At 44.0% G+C, this 25604-nt stretch overlaps 1 protein-coding gene and 1 non-coding gene across 2 annotated transcripts; one reads left to right on the top strand and one right to left on the bottom strand.

Moving 5' to 3' along the window:
- The first annotated feature begins 1381 nt into the window (after positions 1–1381).
- On the top strand, positions 1382–2954 carry LOC109941607 (AP-3 complex subunit sigma). Its single transcript, XM_020542738.1, has 3 exons — positions 1382–1450; positions 1853–1949; positions 2349–2954. The coding sequence occupies exons 1-3, from the start codon at positions 1397–1399 to the stop codon at positions 2549–2551; spliced, it is 354 nt and encodes a 117-aa protein (XP_020398327.1). The 5' UTR covers positions 1382–1396; the 3' UTR covers positions 2552–2954.
- Positions 2955–8071: 5117 nt separating this feature from the next.
- Positions 8072–8145, bottom strand: TRNAI-UAU (transfer RNA isoleucine (anticodon UAU)). The gene has a single exon. It is a non-coding gene; the product is annotated as a tRNA-Ile (tRNA).
- Between the last annotated feature and the right edge of the window lie 17459 nt (positions 8146–25604).

The raw sequence follows: 25604 nt of genomic DNA, 5'->3' as shown, positions 1-25604 counted from the left end.
TTGAGTGTGAGAGAGGGAGAGAAGTGTGCCTTTATCTCAAGTTAGGTGAGCAATGAATGTGGGTGTGACCTACTAAGTAGCTTTAAAGAGAGGGGTGTGGGGTCCTATTTATAGTCACAGCTCAAAAACTAACCGTTTGACCAGAAAACCCGACCCAAACCGGTTGAACCGCCCCTGGCAGGTCTGGCAGACTGTCTGCCAGTTTGACTGGCTGACTGACTGGTAGAGTGACGCGTAGTCTGGTCAAGTTGACCTAGACCGGTTGAACCGCCCTGGGGGAGCGGTTGAACTGCCTCTGACATTTCTATCGACCTGTGTGCCAGTCTGATTGGCAAACTGTTGGTTAGAGGTCAGAGGGGTCAGGGACCAGTTCAACCACCCCTAAGGACCAGTTCAACTAGACTTGACCAGAGAGTTCAGGAGAGAAAACTCTAGTTCAACTGCCCGGAGGAAAGTTCAACTAGTGTATGGTCAAAGAGGTTCACATTTGAAGTTGAAGTTCAACTTGAGTTGAGAAAGCTCAACTGCAGTTGAAGAAGTTCAACTTAACTGAAGTTCAACTCAGCTGAAAAAGCTCAACTACAGCTGAAGAAGTTCATAATACAATAATAGTTGACCATATACGTTCTGCCTTGATAGAATGATAGTTGATACGAGAAATTATCACGAGCACTGGGTGCAATCTTAAGCCATCAGAATACAATAATAGCTTTTGATAATTGTGATGTTGTTTCCTGACACCAGGCAAGACCAACTTACAGGTGACCATATATGGCGTGGACGGCAAAGAAAAATAGACAATCCGATAACAGCTAACACAGTCAAAACCTCACTGTCAATACAAGAGTTTGGTCATTCTTATTTCTTGTTGCAGCAAATAGGTCTCAAGGGAAAAGCAAAATCACCGAAACAACCATATAACTCTTTTAAGCATGCACTAGCTCCTGAAGGTGTGCTAATCAGGGCTCAGTGGTGGTCCTTCGTCTCAAACAAGCCATCAGGGCCTGCATTACACAATTGTATGATGCATCAGAAATGGAAAAGCAAAATTCATAATCGATAGCCTGAAGTCTGAAATCACAATGAAGTTGTTCGGCAGCAAGAAAAGGTTGCTGCAGACTCCATAGTGTTTCACTGAGAGAAAAAAGTCCATCTGCTACAGCAGCAGCCGCCGCAAGCTCTGAGCGAACGGCTTCAATAATGTTTATCGTTTGCACCTAAATTAGATGATACAAAAGAACATTGTAGCTAACATGACTGATATTGTATCAAAGTACTGTATTTACAGTTTACTTTAGCTAAAGGTGTTTTCATCAATTGAAGAGATGTTCTGCGTTGAAATTGTACTATTTTTCCACTAACAGTAACTAGCTTGGTATCTGTTTTGCAGTCGTTGATGAGTGCAGCAATTCCAAACGTCATTGGTTGGATTGCGATCTCCTTTGCAAAAGTATGATTCTTTTTAAAATTTTAGACGTCATTGGTTGGATTGTGATCTCATTTGCAAAATTATGGTTCTTTTTTAAATTTCAGCATACTGCTTCCATCTTGAACTAGAATTTTGCATGGTCTGAAATTGCATATGGAGAACTTGGATTTTAATGCTTGAGCTAGAAATTTGCTTGGGCTGAAATTGCATATGGGTAACTTTTTTTAATGCATACATATGAGACAGCTGGTGTGCAAATGCTACCAATTAATGAATGGAAAAAGTTAATTGGTCAGATGCCATTTGTCTCCTTGTGCTAACTGCCCAATGGTTAAGCTGATCTATCTAGGTTAATTTGCTCATATTATCAACAGAGTTGATGAAGGTTCCAAAGATATGATTTTCTTTTTTTGCGCTTTGCAGGGAACAAAAATGGTCTACAAGCATTTGGCCACACTATACTTTGTTTTTGTCTTTGATAGCTCTGAGAATGAGCTTGCCATGCTCGACCTCGTACAAGGTAACCCAATGGCTTATTGATGAAAGAGGAAAGCTTTCTCACTTTTCTAAGAGAACGCATTATATTCATGCCATTCACCTGTTCGGCCTGTCTTACTACATAAATATTAGCTATTTATTGTGCTTATTTCAGTATTCAATCACCCTTGTATTTAACATTTTTATTCTGTATTTGATGCATTATTTTTTCTGTTATGAAGTACCTACGAATTTTGATGTAACTACACTAGCACGTTCTCAACTTTCTTCTCTGTCCATCAATTCTTATAGCTACTAAAAATTTTCACTTTGGACTTCACTATAACTGAAGACTTATTTTGTCTTCCTTTTGTCTAAAAGGACTTATCAGCTCTGGTTCTAGGAGATTGATTCCTCTATACTAACTTTGTCTCGTACACAGTGTTTGTTGAAACATTGGACAGATGCTTCAAGAATGTATGCGAGCTTGACATCATATTTAACTTCAACAAGGTACCATATGTCCATATGATCCTACCTTTTTTATCCTTTTATAATAGAATAGTGTGCCTATCGAGGATGCAGGGTTTCTATCCTGCTGAAAATTCCATTTATGATTCTTCAATTGCATGTTGCATGTTTTAGGCAGCAAAAAAGGTGGGACATAGAAGCTGCATCACCATTTTTGATAGCAGTTGGGTTATCTGTTTCAAATTACGCCTTTTTATGCACATGCCATATGCAGTACTGTGCAAATCTGAAAGTTTGAGTATAACAAATGCCTGAATCCAAGAATCCCTGTTATGCAGAATAGTTATACCATTATCTATCCATCTAATTAATTATTGTGGTTGTAATAGGCAATATAGATAGGCTTCAAATGGATAATTTTCTTAGGAGCTGGGTGGAGTTTGGATGGCAGCTGCCTTAAATGATGGAGGGCACTGGGCACCCCTGGGAGAGAGGCTTTGGCTAAGCAGGGAGATAGAGTTAAGAACTTGAGATACATAGGACTTCTATTTTTTAATTACATTGTCTGCTTTGGCTCTACACTGCGCACATCGTTATGTGGAAGAGAATCCTCACTCTTCAGAAATCTAAGTTGACATAGACAGAAACAATCTAAACAATAAAGATGGAATCATGTATATATTACACAGTACTTCAAATAGGGAATCTGCACTATCCTTCCTGCTGCCTACCCATTGTGGCTGTTGCCCGCGTTAGTTTGCCACCACCTCCCAGTGGTGTAGAACTGGAGCATATTTTCATGCTGTGGCAATAGAATTTTGTTAGTATGCAGGTAGTTGTAGCTCTACGCCAAACTTTGGCCCCTTAGCACTGAACCTGTGGATGCATATGGTGCTGGTTTTCCCTTGTTCTTTGAATTCTCAACTTAAGTGTTGGCAATGAAATGCTCAATCTTAAGAAAAAATGCCCTGATGAACCATGGCACGTCGTTGGCACCAGCGTCCAACTCATCCTAGGCAACCCTATGCAAAGACGCCGCCATAGTTGTGTTCGGGCTCATTTCCTTCTCAGCAAGTTTTCGTTTTTGCCTCCTCTGTTGTTTTGTTCCAATGTCACCCTTGACCTTGAGATCTGATCCTGTGTGTATGCAGAGATGGAGGAGTCTGGATTCGCCATCACCAGCATCAATGGAAGGATCAACATGGCTGTTTGGGGGCCACTAAACAGGACCATCGTCACTGCTAGGGTGGATGCTACCATTCACATATGGGACTCAGAGGTTAGGATAACATGGTATTATGTCCCTACAAATAGTATTGATGGCCGCTATAATTTGGTTATCTAGCCCTAAAAATGCCCCATCAGTTTCTTGTTGTAATGTGGGCTATGGGCATCTGATGGTGATACAATTTGCCTTTACTGTATAATATGCAATGTTTTTGCACTATTAAAAATTTTAATTGTTTCTCCATAACAATGGAGAGGAGGCCCAGGAGGATGAGGAGCGAGAACGGGTGTGCCAGAAGCAAGGCCACCAGCGCGAAGGCAACCATGGTGGCGTAGTTGACGCAGAAGTAAGGGTAACACGTCTTCTTCAATCACTGATGCCCTCCTCTCTTCGCATCGGACTTTTGCAGTTTCACATGCAGTGAGTAGTTCCACCTTTATTCATTACATCCTTGTCTACAAACCTAGAGTACCGTTTATAGATGTATTCGTTCCCGAGTCTCATTCTCTTATTTTTTTGGCTTACCAAGTGCTGAACAGCAACCGACCAGCTCCTCTTAAAAATTATTGATTCCCTTTCTTCGACGCCGACCATGATCGAAGTTGTTCCCCGTTGATTTCTCAACAATGTTGTTTAGTGAACTGCTTGTTTGGTGAACAATGTTGTAAGGACAAATGTTGTTGTCACTGACTAACTACTTGTTTGGTGAACAACTTGTTGTCAGCCATACAAATAGGTTGTTATCAACAATTCTTCAGTGCAAAACCAGCCAACTAACTGTTTTGCATGAATTGACCATTTTTCAATTTTGACAGCAACATGTGTTCAGTAATAGGCAACATCATTTTAACATAGATTCACAGATTGCTGTTTTTTTAGTTTTGACAGCAAAATATCAACTTACCAACAGGTAGCTTGCACAGATTTACTTGTACACAGATTTAAAACAGCAACATACCAACAGGTTCATACAACCAGTTCAACATAATAATGTTGTCAGTTTGATTGGTCGTTCTCTGCTATGAATTGGTTGCTGTCAGGATTTGAAGTTTGAACTACATTTTCATCCAACTGACACAATTATTGGGTGCTACTTTGAACTCCATTGTCACCAAAAAAAGATAGCAGACCACTCAGGTTTCGGTCTCATCAGAAGCAGTAGCACTCGGTAGTATTCTTCCTAGCCGATCGATTGAGCAGACTAGGTTCCCTATAATCAAGCATCGCAGTCCACTTGTTGCATGTTGTTGAATAGTCTTATTTTTCTTCCTTGGTTGCTCTTCATTCTGTATAAATTACTAATTACGGATGGATGAGTATTGACTGCATGGTCTCTATTTTCTCGATGACTAAATCTATTGCGTTTGCTTTTCTAAACAAAATTAAGAACAATTAATCTAGCAGTCTGCTTATATATTTTTCTAAGTTGCTTGAAAAAAGTCGAGATTCTATACAATTGCTCCCTTTTTAATATTCTGTATCAGAATTCCATGTCTATGTTTCTTACCTTTGGTGCTACTATTATAGCCATGATGATTTTAGCATGTTTTCATTCTATTAAATTATGTGTTCACAGTTGGATTTTGGGAAAAAGATTCCATCATTCTTCTTCATTCAAAAGAGGATGGCTTTTTCAGATGATGGAAAGATGAAGGTATGAGTTGGTGTGCCCATTATTTCACTTTTGTTCATATTATGGTCATAATATTTCTGACGTTTCTATCCTTGTTTCTCCTCCCTTTGTTTTTTTAAATAAATCTTGCATGTGTTCTGCTTTGTACTATGGGGTTGTCAGCCAAACCTTTTTCGGACAAGGGGTAACAGGCGTATTGCCATGACCAACAATGGTGCAGAGAAGAAAAACAAGAGGAGCAGCAACGGGCGATGCGCTAAGGTGGGGGCAATTGAACAATCTGAATGAAGCAGGTGAGCTTCTGAAGGAGATCATGCCACACAACGGCTAGCTCAGTGTTTCACATGTCTGGAGGCGCGGCTTGCAGGTCATCATTCGGAGTTGGTCATGGCCTCATGGGCTCATGGCAGAGCGCCCCTCGTTTGTGGAGTTCCTCGAGGCATATTTATAATAATGTTATATATTTATATCGTTAATATAATATTAGTGTTACGACGATATTTTGTCACATGGATTTTACATATTATATTAATATTTGTCATTTTGTATATATGTTTCATCAATACAAAACATAGAGGAAAATGTGAAAACAAGAACTAATTTTGATTCTTTTTCAGGCTCATTTTTATTGACCAGAAGTATCCAGCCTTTTTGAACACAAATTGCATGAGCTCTTACTTTCAATTAGAGTATAAAGCAGGTATTTCGGGCAATTGAGCTTTCTAAAGAGATAAAATAGCATGGGAAAACCCTTAATTCATAGTAAATATTTTTTTATTTACTTTCATCTCATATTGTCTGCCTTTTCTACTCCTTGTGAAAATGGAGTTTGAACTTAAAATTTTGCAGAAGGCTGAATGAATTTCGTACCACCTGTACACAACTTTTCTGAAACTTATGTTAAGGTAAGATGAATTGAGCAATGAGCACTGATTACCTGAGCAAAGTAGCAAACAGTTACTGTATTTGTAGCCAATATCTGATAATTTCCTATTATTTAAGCTGCCCAAGAATTGCCATAACGCTTTTGTGAAGTGTCTAGCATGGTCTAACTTGGTACTAACCTAGCAAGATCAACCACCCAAGTTCTCATCCCCTGTTACTCCCAATGATCAATGAATAACTAACTACCCCTCCACCTCCAGTCAAACAACTTATGAATTAACGATGACAAGCATCAAGCAAACAATACCTTTCTTGATGGAATGGCCAAAGTAAAGTTGCTGAGCACTTGGATGTCTGGGCGGGATGGGTATTTGAAGCTTACATGCCTGAAATCTATGTTGTCGTCAACTTTTTCTATAATCACGCCTGAAAGTTATTTGTTGCCACTTTCAGTTTTTCATATGAAATGAACCTTGTGCTGGTGGGGCAAAGAAGAGACTCTACTGCAGAAACTGCATCTGGTGTCCTTTGTTTGTTTGGATGTATAAAGAATTATGAGGTTAAATGTGCGATAATGTGTTTTTAAAATACCAGAGATGTATCAAAATATTTCTTATATTTTGCTCGTCTACTATATTTGTTTCATGGGCTTAATTTTGTTGTTGTAGTATGACTACCACAAAGTTCTAGAGATTGCTAAATTTTGATTAACGGCACAACATGTGGACATATGTTATCGTGATATTATATGTTCCCGTTGCAACGCACGGGCACTCACGTAGTTAAAATAGATGAAGATAGAGCGCGACACAAAACCGCGTTACCAGGATGTCCATGTCGTTGTCTTTAATATCAGACGTCAGAGCGGTCATATGAAGCGGTCATGTGAAGCTAAAGAAAGCGCTCATGAGAGTGTCCTTCGTGTTCTCTATCAGCCGCTAGAATCTTCGAGAGGAAAATAAATATACATCGAGAAATTCACCTCCACACGAGATATTTCCAGAGAGTCGAGCAGACACAGACCAAAAAGGGAATTACGGATGCGGTGTTCTCTTCTCCGTCAATGGCGACGACCTTAGCCATCCGCACCCGTCGCCCCTACTTCTCTGTGTCTCTGGTCCTTCCCAAGCCACAGTAACCTTCTATTAACAGGGCACGCCGTGGAACTCCTTACGCCGCCCCCACACCGCCGCTGTCGTATGCTCCTCTCCGTCGCTACAGCTCGCGCGCTCCGCCTCGGCATGCCGGTGGTACCGGATGAAGAAGCAGTCACGACCGTGGGAAAGACATTGGACTGGATGACAAGGTTGATGTCAGCCTACCGCCTGAGTGCGTTGACGGCAGCGGAGAGGAAGATGGTGGAGGGCCGGAGGAGTGAGGACGGTGGTCGCCGCGAGCGGGAGGAGGATGGTGCGGCTGTAGGGTGCCCTATGGTAGCGCCGATCATGGCTAGACTGGAGGCGACGACGGCTGTAGGGTGTTCTATGGCAGCGCCGATCATGGCTAGACTGGAGGCGACGACGAAGGGAGGAGCATGGCTGGGTGAGCGGTGGATCGATGTTTCACGCTAAATTTTTACTCCCGTGGCAACGCACGGGTACAGACCCAGTGAACTAAATAGGATCAAAATAGAAGGATTGATCTTTAGTCCCTCAAACTAAAACGATGCCTAACTTAATTAAGCAGGATTGGAACCATGGATAAATCCGAATAGAATCTGCAGCCCCTACAATTATGTAAACGAGAATAGGATCTGTAGCCAAAATACAATGCTGCAAATTCTGCAAAAATTAATTCAGTTGAGAACAGAATCTTAAAAATGCTCTAAAGTAACTTCATTAAGCAGGATTACAACCATTAGTAAATCCGAATAGAATCTGCAGGCACTGTAATTGGGCAAAAAAATCAACTGGAAAAAAAATTAAAAAAACAGATTCAACAAAAAAAATGCTCCCGGCGGGGCTCGAACCCGCGACCTTCGGCTCATAAGACCAACGCTCTAACCAACTGAGCTACGGGAGCTGTTAGAATAGTTTAGGTAGTTAACATATATATTGCATTAAATTAGTTTGGCTAGACTTAGGCCATGTTTGGTTTCAATTAGTCCTAGGACTAAACTTTAGTCCTAAGACTAAACTTTAGTCCCTACATGTTTGGTTCTAGGGACTAAATAGATTCTAAAGTCATTAAATTTATTGTCCAAAGACTCAAATACCCTTAGAATATACTCATAATATTAGTTATCTATAAAAAAGGTGAGGGCAACATGATAATTATGGACTTTTAGTCTCTTTTAGCACCTATGTGAAGGACTAAAGACTAAATCATTTTAGTCCATATTTTAGTCCTAGTGTTTGGCAAAAAAGGGACTAAATGGGACTAAAAACTAGAGACTAATATTTAGGGCCCGTTTGGCAAAGCTCCAGCTCCAGCTTCTTTAGCTCTAGATCCTGATCCTCGTGAGGAGCTGATCCTCCTGATTCTCCTAGAAAATCAGAATCATTTTTAAAACCGTTTGGCAAGTAAACGGATTCTTGTCTTCTGAGAGTTGGTGGTCTGTGACGATTGTCTGTTTTACTCTTTGCAGTTCAACTTTATTACAAACCAATAAGTAGGATGCATATATGGGAAAAAAATGAAACAATAACATATAAAATATTCCCATCATAGTAGTGCATAAAATAGTCTCAAATGTTTAATCCATAAATTGGCTCGTTATGTTTTTGTCCAATGGCAATTGCGGGTAATTTCGATCAAAATTTAAGAGGAGGTCCATATTTGGTTGGTTGAGGAGCTGTTTTAAGGGAGGGTGGAGCAGATTTTTTTAGATCCCACCTTTCTTCACAAAAACGACTCCCGATCTTTCGGCTCCACACGAGAATCAGTTTAAAAAAATACCCGTTTGGCACGGCTCCTCCAGATCCTCGCTTAGAATCAGGAGCTGGAGCTGTGCCAAACGGGCCCTTAGTCCCTCTAACCAAACACCCTCTTAGAAGTTCAAGGCACAATTAATTTATTTATATAAATAAAGCAATATATTGGTAAGGTACTGCTGATTTTATAACTAAACAGGCGAACATGGAAAAATAACTCGGCTGATCTCCGTGATGCAACACTAGTGATGGTTGATGGACCAAAAACAACTGAGACACAATTTTTACCCTAATAAACAATGAGACATTGGCCGATTGAGACACAATTTTGACCCTAATAAACAATGAGACACTTGGCCGAACACACACCGCCATAACATAACTCAGCTCGTCTTCCTCCTATTAATGACCATACCTCTTGTGCACCACACAGGCACAAACTGACACTACGTCTGCGAAATGACGCATGATATCATTAGGAGCTTAAACTCTAAATCACAAGGATCACAACAACTCCACACTTTCAGCTCAACACAAGTGCTCTATCGCTTTTCTCTCCAAAGATGGCTATCACTAAGATCACTACTCAATTTGAGGCACTTAGGATAATTGGATCACTTGGAGACGTCGCTCTAGCTTGTATGCTTTGTTTCTTGGCTATGGATGTTGTATCAACATGTTTGAGTCGTATTTATAGGCTCAATGCCCATATAGCCATTTGAAATCACTACACAACTACATAGACTTTGGTCACACTAGACACATCTGATTGTGCAAATAGATATATTGCAAACACCACAAGCCAATAGATATATTGCAAACACCACAACTCACACTAAGGTTAGTTTCAAACTCATTCCAAGCGAATCATCTCCTTGACAATCACTTATCACACTTGAACACCATTGGCATATGAACCATATGTTCATAGAGCACTTGTGAAAGGGAAATAGGGTCAAAGCTTTTCCTAAATGATTTTGGTGGTTGAATTGCCCAACACAAATTATTGGACTGACTAGTTTGCTCTAGATTATGAGTTCTACAGGTGCCAAAGGTTCAACACAAACCAATGAAAAGTCCAAGAAAGGGTTCAAATAAAAAGAGCAAAAGACAACCAAAGGCTGCCCTGGCTGGCGCACCGGACTGTCTGGTGTGCCACCGGACAGTGTCCGGTGCACCAGGGTCGATCAACTCTGAACTGCTCAGCTTCGGGAATTTGGGGAGCCACTCCGCTATAATTCACCGGACTGTCCGGTGTGCCAGCGGAACAACGGCTATATGCGCCAACGGTCGTCTGCAAAAGTCTACAGTGAACGTGAACAGTGCAACTGCGCGCGCAGAAGTTAGAGCAGGCGCCAGAAGGCGCACCGGACAGTGAACAGTGACTGTCCGGTGCACCACCGGACTATCCGGTGGCCCCACAAGTCAGAGCTCCAACGGTCGAACCCTAACGGTTGGGTAACGTGGCTGGCGCACCGGACTGTCCGATGCGCCATACGACAGCAGCCATCCCCAACGGCCACTTTGGTGGTTGGGGCTATAAATACTCCCAACCACCAACACTTCAAGGCATCTAAGTTTTCAGCCAACACATTCAATACAAGAGCTATAGCATTCAATACAAGACACAATTTGAGTGAATCAAAATCTCTCCAAGTCCCAATTCCACTCAAAGCAATAGTGACTAGAAGAGAGAGTTTTGCCGTGTTCATTTGAGCTCTTGCGCTTGGATCGCTTTTCTTCTTCCTTCTTTCTTGTTCCCAACTCAATTGTAATCAAGGCAAGAGACACCAATTGTGTGGTGGTCCTTGTGGGGACTAAGTGTCCCGTTTGATTGAGAAGAGAAGCTCACTCGGTCTAGGTGACCGTTTGAGAGAGGGAAATGGTTGAAAGAGACCCGGTCTTTGTGACCACCTCAATGGGGAGTAGGTTTGCAAGAACCGAACCTCGGTAAAACAAATCACTGTGTCACACTCTTCATTTGGTTGTGATTTGTTTTCGCCCTCTCTTTTGGACTCGATTATATTACTAACGCTAACCACGGCTTGTAGTTGTGCTTAAAGTTTATAAATTTCAGATTCCGCCTATTCACCCCCTCTAGGCGACTTTCAATTGGTATCAGAGGCCGGTACTTCATTAGAGCCTAACCACTCGAAGTGATGTCGAGAGATCACGCCAAGAAGGAGATGGTGACCGGCGAGAAGCTCGCTACAAGCCATGGGAAGGCTCCATCAGGAGAGTCCCACAACAAGAAGAAGGAGGAATCACCTCCTCGCGTCAAGTCGCACCGGAGTGGCGACAAGAAGAAGAAAATGAAGAAAGTGGTCTACTACGAGACTGATTTTTCGTCGCCCTCCACCTACGGCTTCGACGCACCGTCCATAACTTCTAAGCGCCATGAGCGCAAGAAGTTTAGTAAGACCCCCTATGCTATCCTCGCATTTCAAAATGCACTCCTTTACTTTCCGTTCCTCTAGGCAAACCACCCATTTTTTAGGGTGAAGATTATAACATGTGGAGTGACAAAATGAGGCATCACCTAACCTCACTCCACGCTAGTATTTGGGACGTTGTTGAGTTTGGATTGCAGGTACCATCGCCGGGGGATGAAGATTATGACTCGGACGAGGTTGCCCAAATCCGGCACTTCGATTCCCAAGCAACTACTATACTCCTCGCCTCTCTAAGTCGAGAGGAGTATAATAAGGTGCAGGGGTTGAAGAATGCCAAAGAGATTTGGGACGTGCTCAAGACCGCGCACGAAGGAGATGAGGTGACCAAGATCACCAAGAGAGAAATGATCGAGGGGGAGCTCGGTCGGTTCATGCTCAACCAAGGAGAAGACCCGCAAGCCATGTACAACCGGCTAAAGACCTTGGTGAACCAAGTGCGCAACCTCGGGAGCACAAAATGGGATGACCATGAAATGGTCAAGGGTATTCTTAGATCACATGTTTTTCTTAACCCTACTCAAGTTCAATTAATTCGTGGTGATCCTAGATATAAACTAAGTCTCTCGAGGAAGTGATAGGAAAATTTGTGAGCTTTGAATTGATGATCAAAGGCTCTAAGAAGATCATCGAGCAAGGCGCATCCTCCGTAACCGAGGTACAACCCATCACATTCAAGGCGACAGAGGAGAAGAAAGAAGAGTCTACATCAAGTAGGCTTCCCATTGACGACTCCAAGCTCAACAACGAGGAAATGGCGCTCATCATAAAGAGCTTTCGCCAAATCCTCAAGCAAAGGAAGGGGAAAGATTACAAGCCCCGTTCCAAGAAGGTTTGCTACAAGTGTGGTAAGCCCGGTCACTTTATAGCAAAATGTCCTATTTCTAGTGACAGTGACAGGGGCGACGACAAGAGGGGGAAGAAGAAGGAGAAAAAGAGATACTACAAGAAAAAGGGCGGTGATGCCCATGTTTGCCGGGAGTGGGACTCCGACGAGAACTCCACCGGCTCCTCCTTCGATGAGGACGCCGCCAACATCACCGTCAACAAAGGTCTTCTCTTCCCCAATGTCGGCCACAAGTGCCTCATACAAAGGACGGCAAGAAGAAGAAGAAGGTAAAATCTAGATCCTCCACTAAGTATGCAACTTCTAGTGATGAGGATAATTTTAGTGATGATGAGGATAACTTGCTCACCCTTTTTGCCAACCTAAACATGCAACAAAAAGAAAAGTTGAATGAATTGATTAGTGTTATTTATGAGAAGGATGAACTCTTGGATAGCCAAGAGGACTTCCTTATTAAGGAAAACAAGAAGCATGTTAAGGTTAAAAATGCTTATGCTCAGGAGATAGAGAAAAATGAAAAATTGACTAGTGAACTTAGCACTTGCTGAAAGAGAAATAGGCTTACACCTTTTCCTAAATAGATTTTGGTGGTTGAATTGCCCAACACAAATAATTGGACTAACTAGTTTGCTCTAGTCTATAAGTTTTACAGGTGGCAAAGGTTCACAATAGACCAATAAAAAGACCAAGAAAGGGTTCAAACAAAAAGAGCTTAAGAATTCCCAAAGGCACCCTGGTCTGGCGCACCAGACTGTCCGGAGTGCCACCGGACAGTGTCCGATGCACCAGGATACCCGACGCTGAACTCACTACCTTCGGGAAAATCAGAGGGCGCTCCGCTATAATTCACCGGACCGTTCAGTGACGCACCGGACAGTGTCCGGTGGCACACCGGACTGTCCGGTGTGCCAGCAGAGCAACGGCTACTTCAAGCGCAACGGTCGACTGCAAAGCATTAAATGCGCGCCAGCGCGCGCAGAGGTTAGAGCACGCGCAGCAGGCGCACCGGACAGTCTACAGGACCTGTCTGGTGCACCACCGGACAGCCCAGAGGCCCCACCAGTCAGAGCTCCAATGATCGAACCCTAACGGCCGGGTGACGTGGCTGGCGCACCGGACTGTCCGGTGCGCCCGTCGACAGCAGCCTCCACCAAACGGCTAGTTTGGTGGTTGGGGCTATAAATACCCCAACCACCCCACATTCAATGGCATCCAAGTTTCTACACTTCTACACCTTACAAGAGCTATAGCATTCAATACAAGACACACCAAAGAGATCAAATCCTCTCCCAACTCCACACAAAGCTTTAGTGATTAGAGAGAGTGATTTGTTGTGTTCATTTGAGCTCTTGCGCTTGGATTGCTTCTTTTCTTTCTCATTCTTCTTGTGATCAAACTCAATTGTAACCAAGGCAAGAGACACCAATTGTGTGGTGGTCCTTGCGGGGACTTTGTGTCCTGTGTGATTGAGAAGAGAAGAGCTCACTCGGTCTAAGTGACCGTTTGAGAGAGGGAAAGGGTTGAAAGAGACCCAGTCTCTGTGACCACCTCAACGGGGAGTAGGTTTGCAAGAACCGAACCTCGGTAAAACAAATCCTTGTGTCTCAATCCTTATTTGCTTGCGATTTGTTTTTCACCCCCTCTCTCGGACTCGATTATATTTCTAACGCTAACCCGATTTGTAGTTGTGATTAACTTTGTAAATTTCAGTTTCGCCCTATTCACCCCCCTCTAGGCGACTTTCAATTGGTATCGGAGTCCGGTGCTTCATTAGAGCCTAACCGCTCGAAGTGATGTCGGGAGATCACGCCAAGAAGGAGATGGAGACCGGCGACAAGCCCACTACAAGCCACGGGAAGGCTTCATCGGAAGAGTCCCGCAACAAGTAGAAGGGGAAGGAGAAGAAATCCTCTTCCCACAAGTCGCATCGGAGTGGCGACAAGAAAAAGAAGATGAGTAAGGTGGTCTACTACGAGACCGATTCTTCATCACCTTCCACCTCCGGCTCCGACGCGCCGCCCATTACTTCTAAGCGCCATGAGCGCAAGAAGTATAGTAAGATTCCCCTACGCTACCCCCGTATTTCAAAGCGTACTCCTTTACTCTCCGTTCCATTAGGCAAACCACCGGTTTTTGACGGTGAAGATTATAATATGTGGAGTGACAAAATGAGGCATCATCTAACCTCACTCCACACAAGCATTTGGAATGTTGTTGAGTTTGGTGTACAGGTACCATCCGTAGGGGATGAAGACTACAACTCTGACGTAGTGGCCCAAATCCACCACTTTAACTCCCAAGCCACCACTATACTCGTCGCCTCTCTAAGTCGAGAGGAGTATAATAAGGTGCAAGGGTTAAAGAGTGCGAAGGAAATTTGGGACGTACTCAAGACCGCGCACGAAGGAGACGAGGTGACCAAAATCACCAAGCGGGAGACGATCGAGGGGGAGCTCGGTCGGTTCCGACTCAACCAAGGCGAGGACCCTCAATCCATGTACAACCGCTTGAAGACCTTGGTGAACCAAGTGCGCAACCTCACGAGCACCAAATGGGAGACCATGAGATGGTCAAGGTTATTCTAAGACCCCTCGTTTTTCTTAACCCTACGCAAGTTCAATTAATTCGAGGAAATCCTAGATATACACAAATGACTCCCGAGGAGGTAATTTTGTGAGCTTTGAGTTGATGATCAAAGGCTCAAAGAAAATTATCGAGCTTGATGGCCCCTTGATAGTCGCCTAGAGGGGGGGGTGAATAGGGCGAAACTGAAATTTATAAATATAAACACAACTACAAGCCGGGTTAGCGTTAGAAATATAAACGAGTCCGCGAGAGAGGGCGCAAAACAAATCCCAAGCGAATAAGCAAGATAGACACGGAGATTTGTTTTACCGAGGTTCGGTTCTTGCAAACCTACTCCCCGTTGAGGAGGCCACAAAGGCCGGGTCTCTTTCAACCCTTCCCTCTCTCAAACGGTCCCTCGGACCGAGTGAGCTTCTCTTCTCTAATCAAAGCCGGGAACAAAACTTCCCCGCAAGGGCCACCACACAATTGGTGCCTCTTGCCTTGATTACAATGGAGTTGTGATCTCAAGAACAAGTGAGAAAGAAAAGAAGCAATCCAAGCGCAAGAGCTCAAATGAACACGGCAAATCACTCTCTCTAGTCACTAGGGTTTTGTGTGGAATTGGAGAGGATTTGATCTCTTTGAATGTGTCTAGAATTGAATGCCTAGAGCTCTTGTAGTAGTTGAGAAGTGGAAAACCTGGATGGCAATGAATGTGGGGTGGTTGGGGTATTTATAGCCCCAACCATCAAAAGTGACCGTTGGCTGGAGGCGTCTGCTCGATGGCGCACCGGACAGTCCGGTGCACACCGGACAGTCCGGTGCCCCTGCCACGTCATCACTGCCGTTGGATTCTAGCCGTTGGAGCTTCTGACTTGTGGGCCCGCCTGGGTGTCCGGTGCACACCGGACATGTACTGTTTGATGTCCGGTGCACCAGCATGGGCGATTCTGACTTCTGCGCGCGCTGCGCGCGCATTTAATGCACCGCAGGGAGCCGTTGGCGCCGCAGAGAGCCGTTGCTCCACTGGCACACCGGACAGTCCGGTGTGCACCGGACAGTCCGGTGAATTATAGCGGAGCGGCTGCCGCGCGAACCCGAGGCTGGCGAGTTCAGGAGGCCGAGCTTCCTTGGAGCATCGGACATGTCCGGTGCACACCGGACAGTCCGGTGAATTATAGCGCGCCGTCTTCCGAGAAATCCCGAGGGTGAAGAGTTGAGTCTGAGTTCCCTGGTGCACCGGACAGGTACTGTTCACTGTCCGGTGGCACACCGGACAGTCCGGTGCGCCAGACCAGGGGTGCCCTCGGTTGCCCCTTTGCTCCTTTATTGAATCCAACACTTGATCTTTTTATTGGCTAGATGTGAACCTTTTGCACCTGTATAACTTATACACTAGAGCAAACTAGTCAGTCCAATATTTGTGTTGGGCAATTCAACCACCAAAATTATTTAGGAACTAGGTGTAAGCCTAATTCCCTTTCAATCTCCCCCTTTTTGGTGATTGATGCCAACACAAACCAAAGCAAATGTAGAAGTGCATAATTGAACTAGTTTGCATAATGTAAGTGAAAAGGTTACTTGGAATTGAGCCAATATAACTACTTACAAGATATGCAAGGAATGTTTCTTTCTTATATAACATTTTGGACCACGTTTGCACCACATGTTTTGTTTTTGCAAATTCTTTTTGTAAATCCATTTCAAAGATCTTTTGCAAATAGTCAAAGGTACATGAATAAGAGTTTGCAAAGCATTTTCAAGATTTGAAATTGTCTCCCCCTATTTCAAATGCTTTTCCTTTGACTAAACAAAACTCCCCCTAAAAGAGATCCACCTCTTAGTGTTCAAGAGGGTTTTGATATACCATTTTTGAAATACTACTTTCTCCCCCTTTTGAACACAATAGGATACCAAATGATAAAGACTTTTAGAAAGCACTAAGTTTTTGAATTTGGTGGTGGTGGTGCGGTCCTTTTGCTTTGGGCTCATTTCTCCCCCTTTTTGGCATGAATCGCCAAAAACGGAATCATTAGAGCCATTTAAGTGCTATCTTCCCCTTTGGTCATAAAATAAATGAGTTAAGATTATACCAAAAAGCGAAGCTTTTGAGCTTTTACTCTCTTCCCCAGGGATGAAGTTCTTTTCTTTGATGCTCATTTCTCCCCCAAAGAAGAGAGAGTTGCTCGGAGTGTTGGCGAAGCATGAGTTACGGAGTGGAAGCCTTTGTCTTCGCCGAAGACTCCAATTCCCTTTCAATATACCTATGACTTGGTTTGAAATAAACTTGAAAACACATTAGTCATAGCATATAAAAGAGATATGATCAAAGGTATTCAAAAGAGCTATGTGTGCAAGCTTAGCAAAAGAAATTTCTAGAATCAAGAATATTGAGCTCATGCCTAAGTCTGGTAAAAGATTGTTCATCAAGTGGCTTGGTAAAGATATCGGCTAATTGATCTTTAGTATTAATGTAAGAAATCTCGATATCCCCCTTTTGTTGGTGATCCCTAAGAAAATGATACCGAATGGCTATGTGCTTAGTGCGGCTATGCTCGACGGGATTGTCGGCCATTTTAATTGCACTCTCATTATCACATAGCAAAGGGACTTTGGTTAATTTGTAACCGTAGTCCCGCAGGGTTTGCCTCATCCAAAGCAATTGCGCGCAACAATGTCCTGCGGCAATGTACTCGGCTTCGGCGGTGGAAAGAGCGACCGAATTTTGCTTCTTTGAAGCCCAAGACACCAAGGATCTTCCCAAGAACTGGCAAGTCCCCGATGTGCTCTTCCTATTAATTTTGCACCCCGCCCAATCGGCATCCGAATAACCAATCAAATCAAACGTGGATCCCCGAGGGTACCAAAGCCCAAACTTAGGTGTGTAAGCCAAATATCTCAAGATTCGTTTTACGGCCGTAAGGTGTGATTCCTTAGGGTCGGATTGGAATCTTGCACACATGCAAACGGAAAGCATAATGTCCGGTCGAGATGCACATAAATAAAGCAATGAACCAATCATCGACCGGTATACCTTTTGATCCACGGACTTACCTCCCGTGTCGAGGTCGAGATGCCCATTAGTTCCCATGGGTGTCTTGATGGGTTTGGCATCCTTCATCCCAAACTTAGCAAGAATGTCTTGAGTGTACTTCGTTTGGCTAATGAAGGTGCCCTCTTGGAGTTGCTTGACTTGGAATCCTAGAAAATACTTCAACTCCCCCATCATCGACATCTCGAATTTCTGTGTCATGATCCTACTAAACTCTTCACATGTAGACTCGTTAGTAGACCCAAATATAATATCATCAACATAAATTTGGCATACAAACAAGTCATTTTCAAGAGTTTTAGTAAAGAGTGTAGGATCGGCCTTGCCGACTTTGAAGCCGTTTGCAATAAGGAAATCTCTAAGGCATTCATACCATGCTCTTGGGGCTTGCTTGAGCCCATAAAGCGCCTTAGAGAGCCTATAGACATGATTAGGATACTCACTGTCTTCAAAGCCGGGAGGTTGCTCAACATAGACCTCTTCCTTGATTGGCCCGTTGAGGAAGGCACTTTTCACGTCCATTTGATAGAGCTTAAAGCCATGGTAAGTAGCATAGGCCAATAATATGCGAATTGACTCAAGCCTAGCTACGGGTGCATAGGTTTCGCCGAAATCCAAACCCTCGACTTGTGAATACCCTTTGGCTACGAGTCGAGCTTTGTTCCTTGTCACCACACCATGCTCATCTTGCTTGTTGCGGAAGACCCATTTGGTTCCTACAACATTTTGGTTAGGACGTGGAACTAAATGCCAGACCTCATTCCTCGTGAAATTGTTGAGCTCCTCTTGCATCGCCATCACCCAATCCGAATCTTGAAGTGCTTCCTCTACCCTGTGTGGCTCAATAGAGGAAACAAACGAGTAATGTTCACAAAAGTGTGCAACCCGAGATCGAGTAGTTACCCCCTTGTGAATGTCGCCGAGGATGGTGTCGACGGGGTGATCTCGTTGGATTGCTTGGTGGACTCTTGGGTGTGGCGGTCTTGGTTCTTCCTCATCCTCCTTTTCTTGATCATTTGTATCTCCCCCTTGATCATTGCTATCATCTTGAGGTGGCTCGTCTTCTTGATTTTGCTCTTCATCATTTTGAGCCTCATCCTCATTTTGAGTTGGTGGAGATGCTTGCATGGAGGAGGATGGTTGATCTTGTGTACTTGGAGGCTCTTCGGATTCCTTAGGACACACATCCCCGATGGACATGTTCCTTAGCGCGATGCATGGAGCCTGTTCTTCACCTATCTCATCAAGATCAACTTGCTCTACTTGAGAGCCGTTAGTTTCATCAAACACAACGTCACAAGAGACTTCAACTAGTCCAGTGGACTTGTTAAAGACCCTATATGCCCTTGTGTTTGAGTCATAACCAAGTAAAAAGCCTTCTACAGTTTTAGGAGCAAATTTAGATTTTCTACCTCTTTTAATAAGAATGAAGCATTTGCTACCAAAAACTCTAAAATATGAAATGTTGGGCTTTTTACCGGTTAGGAGTTCATATGATGTCTTCTTGAGGATTCGGTGAAGATATAACCGGTTGATGGCGTAGCAGGCTGTGTTGACCGCCTCGGCCCAAAACCGGTCCGGTGTCTTGTACTCATCAAGCATGGTTCTTGCCATGTCCAATAGAGTTCGATTCTTCCTCTCCACTACACCGTTTTGTTGTGGCGTGTAGGGAGAAGAGAACTCATGCTTGATGCCCTCCTCCTCAAGGAAGCTTTCAATTTGAGAGTTCTTGAACTCCGTCCCATTGTCGCTTCTTATTTTCTTGATCCTTAAGCCGAACTCATTTTGAGCCCGTCTCAAGAATCCTTTTAAAGTTTCTTGGGTTTGAGATTTTTCCTGTAAAAAGAATACCCAAGTGAAGCGAGAATAATCATCCACAATTACAAGGCAATACTTACTACCGCCGATGCTTATGTAAGCAATCGGGCCGAATAGATCCATGTGGAGTAGCTCAAGCGGCCTGTCGGTCGTCATGATGTTCTTGTGTGGGTGATGAGTGCCAACTTGCTTCCCTGCTTGGCATGCGCTACAAATTCTGTCTTTCTCAAAATGAACATTGGTTAGTCCTAAAATGTGCTCTCCCTTTAGAAGCTTATGAAGATTCTTCATCCCAACATGGGCTAGTCGGCGGTGCCAGAGCCAACCCATGTTAGTCTTAGCAATTAAACATGTGTCGAGCTCAGCTCTATCAAAATTTACTAAGTATAGCTGACCCTCTAACACACCCTTAAATGCTATTGAATCATCACTTCTTCTAAAGACAGTGACACCTATATCAGTAAAAAGACAGTTGTAGCCCATTTGACATAATTGGGAAACAGAAAGCAAGTTGTAATCTAATGAATCAACAAGAAAAACATTGGAAATGGAATGGTCAGGTGAAATAGCAATTTTACCCAAACCTTTGACCAACCCTTGATTTCCATCCCCAAATGTGATAGCTCGTTGGGGATCTTTGTTTTTCTCATATGAGGAGAACATCCTTTTCTCCCCGGTCATGTGGTTTGTGCACCCGCTGTCGAGTATCCAACTTGAGCCCCCGGATGCATAAACCTACAAAACAAATTTAGTTCTTGACTTTAGGTACCCAAACTGTTTTGGGTCCTTTGGCATTAGATACAAGAACTTTGGGTACCCAAACACAAGTCTTGGAATCCTTGTGTTTGCCCCCAACAAATTTGGCAACTACTTTGCCGGATTTGCTAGTAAGCACATAAGATGCATCAAAAGTTTTAAATGAAATGGCATGATCATTTGATGCATTAGGAATTTTCTTCTTAGGCAACTTGGCATGGGTTGGTTGCCTAGAACTAGATGTCTCACCCTTATACATGAAAGCATGGTTAGGGCCAGAGTGAGACTTCCTAGAATGAATCTTCCTAATTTTGCTCTCAGGATAGCCTGCAGGGTATAAAATGTAACCCTCGTTATCCTGAGGCATGGGAGCTTTGCCCTTAACAAAGTTAGACAAGTTCTTAGGAGGGGCATTAAGTTTGACATTGTCTCCCCTTTGGAAGCCAATGCCATCCTTGATGCCAGGGCGTCTCCCATTATAAAGCATGCTACGAGCAAATTTAAATTTCTCATTTTCTAAGTTGTGCTCGGCAATTTTAGCATCTAGTTTAGCTATATGATCATTTTGTTTTTTAATTAAGGCTAGGTGATCATGGATAGCCTCAATATTAATATCTCTGCATCTAGTGCAAATAGAAACATGCTCAACATTAGATGTAGAGGGTTTGCAAGATTTAAGTTCTACAACCTTAGCATGCAACATTTCATTCTTAGTTCTAAGGTCGGAAATAGTAGCATTGCAAACATCAAAATTTATAGCCTTAGTAATTAAATTTTCATTCTCTAATCTAAGGCTAGCAAGAGATGCATTCAATTCATCAATCTTAGCAAGCAAGTCAACGTTATCATTTCTAAGATTGGGAATTGAAACATTACAAACATGTGAATCAACCTTAGCATTTAAAATAGCATTTTCATTTCTAAGGTTGTTAATCATCTCACGGCAAGTGCTTAGCTCACTAGACAATTTTTCACATTTTTCAACTTGTAGAGCGTAAGCATTTTTAACCTTAACATGTTTCTTATTCTCCTTGATTAGGAAGTCCTCTTGGGAGTCCAAGAGATCATCCTTTTCATGGATGGCACTAATTAGTTCATTTAATTTTTCCTTTTGTTCCATGTTAAGGTTAGCAAAAAGAATGCGCAAGTTATTCTCCTCATTTTTATCATCATCCTCATCACTAGATGTTTCATATTTAGTGGAGGACCTTGATTTTACCTTCTTTTTGCCGTCCTTGGCCATGAGACACTTGTGGCCGACGTTGGGGAAGAGAAGGCCTTTGGTGACGGCGATGTTGGCGGCGTCCTCGTCGTCGGAGGAGTCGCTTGAGCTTTCGTCGGAGTCCCACTCCCGACAAACATGGGCATCGCCGCCCTTCTTCTTGTAATACTTCTTCTTCTCCTTTCTTCTTCCCTTCTTGTCGTCGCCCCTGTCACTGTCACTAGACATAGGACATTTTGCAATAAAGTGACCGGGCTTACCACACTTGTAGCAAACCTTCTTGGAACGAGGTTTGTAGTCCTTCCCCTTCCGTTGCTTGAGGATTTGCCTAAAGCTTTTGATGATTAGGGCCATCTCCTCGTTGTCGAGCTTGGAGGCGTCAATTGGTTGTCTACTTGGTGTAGACTCCTCCTTCTTCTCCTCCGTTGCCTTAAAGGCCACCGGTTGCGCCTCGGATGTGGAGGGCTCGTCAAGCTCGTTGATCTTCTTGGAGCCCTTAATCATGCATTCAAAACTAACAAAATTCCCGATGACTTCCTCGGGGGTCATTAGTGGATATCTTGGATTACCACGAATTAATTGAACTTGTGTGGGGTTAAGGAAAATAAGAGCTCTTAGAATAACCTTAACCACTTCGTGGTCATCCCACTTTGTACTCCCGAGGTTGCGCACTTGGTTCACCAAGGTCTTGAGCCGGTTGTACATGTCTTGTGGCTCCTCTCCTTGGCGAAGACGGAAGCGACCGAGCTCCCCCTCGATCGTTTCCCGCTTGGTGATCTTGGTGAGTTCATCACCTTCGTGCGCCGTCTTGAGAAGATCCCAAATCTCTTTGGCGTTCTTCAACCCTTGTACTTTGTTGTATTCCTCCTTGCTTAGGGAGGCAAGGAGGATGGTTGCGGCTTGGGAGTTGAAGTGCTCGATTTGGGCCACTTCGTCTGTGTCATAGTCCTCATCCCCTATAGATGGTACCTGTACACCATACTCAACAACATCCCATATACTCTTGTGGAGAGAGGTTAGATGAAATCGCATTAAATTACTCCACATAGCATAATCTTCACCATTAAAAGTTGGTGGTTTACCTAATGGGACGGAAAGTAGAGGTGTATGTTTAGGAACACGAGGATAGCGTAGGGGAATCTTACTATACTTCTTACGCTCTTGGCGTTTAGAAGTGACGGACGCCGCGTCGGAGCCGGAGGTAGATGTCGATGAAGTGTCGGTCTCGTAGTAGACCACCTTCCTCATCCTCTTGTGCTTGTCCCCACTCCGATGCGGCTTGTGAGAAGAAGATTTTTCCTTCTTCTCCTTGTGGTGAGAAGAGGAAGATCTTTTCTCCTTCCGCTTGGAGGAGTTCTTCTTCTTCTCCCTTTTCTTGGAGCGGGACTCTTCCGATGAGGTGCTCCCTTGGCTTGTAGTGGGCTTGTCGCCGGTCTCCATCTCCTTCTTGGCGTGATCTCCCGACATCACTTCGAGCGGTTAGGCTCTAATGAAGCACCGGGCTCTGATACCAATTGATAGTCGCCTAGAGGGGGGGTGAATAGGGCGAAACTGAAATTTATAAATATAAACACAACTACAAGCCGGGTTAGCGTTAGAAATATAAACGAGTCCGCGAGAGAGGGCGCAAAACAAATCCCAAGCGAATAAGCAAGATAGACACGGAGATTTGTTTTACCGAGGTTCGGTTCTTGCAAACCTACTCCCCGTTGAGGAGGCCACAAAGGCCGGGTCTCTTTCAACCCTTCCCTCTCTCAAACGGTCCCTCGGACCGAGTGAGCTTCTCTTCTCTAATCAAAGCCGGGAACAAAACTTCCCCGCAAGGGCCACCACACAATTGGTGCCTCTTGCCTTGATTACAATGGAGTTGTGATCTCAAGAACAAGTGAGAAAGAAAAGAAGCAATCCAAGCGCAAGAGCTCAAATGAACACGGCAAATCACTCTCTCTAGTCACTAGGGTTTTGTGTGGAATTGGAGAGGATTTGATCTCTTTGAATGTGTCTAGAATTGAATGCCTAGAGCTCTTGTAGTAGTTGAGAAGTGGAAAACCTGGATGGCAATGAATGTGGGGTGGTTGGGGTATTTATAGCCCCAACCATCAAAAGTGACCGTTGGCTGGAGGCGTCTGCTCGATGGCGCACCGGACAGTCCGGTGCACACCGGACAGTCCGGTGCCCCTGCCACGTCATCACTGCCGTTGGATTCTAGCCGTTGGAGCTTCTGACTTGTGGGCCCGCCTGGGTGTCCGGTGCACACCGGACATGTACTGTTTGATGTCCGGTGCACCAGCATGGGCGATTCTGACTTCTGCGCGCGCTGCGCGCGCATTTAATGCACCGCAGGGAGCCGTTGGCGCCGCAGAGAGCCGTTGCTCCGCTGGCACACCGGACAGTCCGGTGTGCACCGGACAGTCCGGTGAATTATAGCGGAGCGGCTGCCGCGCGAACCCGAGGCTGGCGAGTTCAGGAGGCCGAGCTTCCTTGGAGCATCGGACATGTCCGGTGCACACCGGACAGTCCGGTGAATTATAGCGCGCCGTCTTCCGAGAAATCCCGAGGGTGAAGAGTTGAGTCTGAGTTCCCTGGTGCACCGGACAGGTACTGTTCACTGTCCGGTGGCACACCGGACAGTCCGGTGCGCCAGACCAGGGGTGCCCTCGGTTGCCCCTTTGCTCCTTTATTGAATCCAACACTTGATCTTTTTATTGGCTAGATGTGAACCTTTTGCACCTGTATAACTTATACACTAGAGCAAACTAGTCAGTCCAATATTTGTGTTGGGCAATTCAACCACCAAAATTATTTAGGAACTAGGTGTAAGCCTAATTCCCTTTCACCCCTCCACGTCCGAAGCACAACCGGTCGCATTCAAGGCAACGGAGGAGAAAAAGGAGGAATCTACATCAAGTAGACAACCCATTGACGCCTCCAAGCTCGACAACGAGGAAATGGCGCTCATCATCAAGAGTTTCCGCCAAATCCTCAAGCAAAGGAGGGGGAAGGATTACAAGCCCCGCTCCAAGAAGGTTTGCTACAAGTGTGGTAAGCCCGGTCACTTTATTGCCAAATGTCCTATTTCTAGTGATAGTGACAGGGGCGACGACAAGAAGGGGAGAAGAAAGGAAAAGAAGAGGTACCGCAAGAAGAAGGGCGGCGATGCCCATGTTTGCCGTGAGTGGGACTCCGACGAGAGCTCCACCGACTCCTCCTCCGACGAGGACGCCGCCAACATCGCCGTCAACAAGGGACTTCTCTTCCCCAACATCGGCCACAAGTGCCTCATGGCAAAAGACGGCAAAAGGAAGAAGGTTAAATCTAAATCTTCCACTAAATATGCATCCTCTAGTGATGAAGACAATTCTAGTAATGAGGAGGATAATTTGTTGACTCTTTTTGCCAACCTTAACATGGAACAAAAGGAGAAGCTTAATGAATTGATTAGCACCATTCATGATAAGGATGAACTCTTGGATAGCCAAGAGGACTTCCTAATTAAGGAAAATAAGAAACATGTTAAGGTTAAGAATGCTTACGCTCTAGAAAGGGGAAAATGTGAAAAATTATCTAGTGAGCTAAGCACTTGCCATGATGTTATTGCCAACCTTAGAAATGAAAATGCTAAATTAATTGCTAAGGTTGATTCGAATGTTTGTGATGAGTCATATGTCAATCTTAGAAATGATCATGATATTTCTATTGCTAAGATTGGAAAATTGAATGCCTCTCTTGCTAGCCTTAGATGTGAAAATGAAAAATTGATTGCTAAGGCTAAAGAGTTAGATATTTGCAATGCTTCCATTTCCAATCTTAGAAGTGAAAAATGATATTTTACATGCTAAGATTGTTGAACTAAAAACTTGCAAACCATCTACATCTACCATTGAGCATGTTTCTA

The sequence above is a fragment of the Zea mays genome, chromosome 8 (assembly GCF_902167145.1).
Source record: "Zea mays cultivar B73 chromosome 8, Zm-B73-REFERENCE-NAM-5.0, whole genome shotgun sequence".
Lineage (NCBI taxonomy): Eukaryota > Viridiplantae > Streptophyta > Magnoliopsida > Poales > Poaceae > Zea > Zea mays.
The sequence above is the reverse complement of the archived record's forward strand: the minus strand, read 5'-3'. Positions and strand labels throughout refer to the sequence as shown.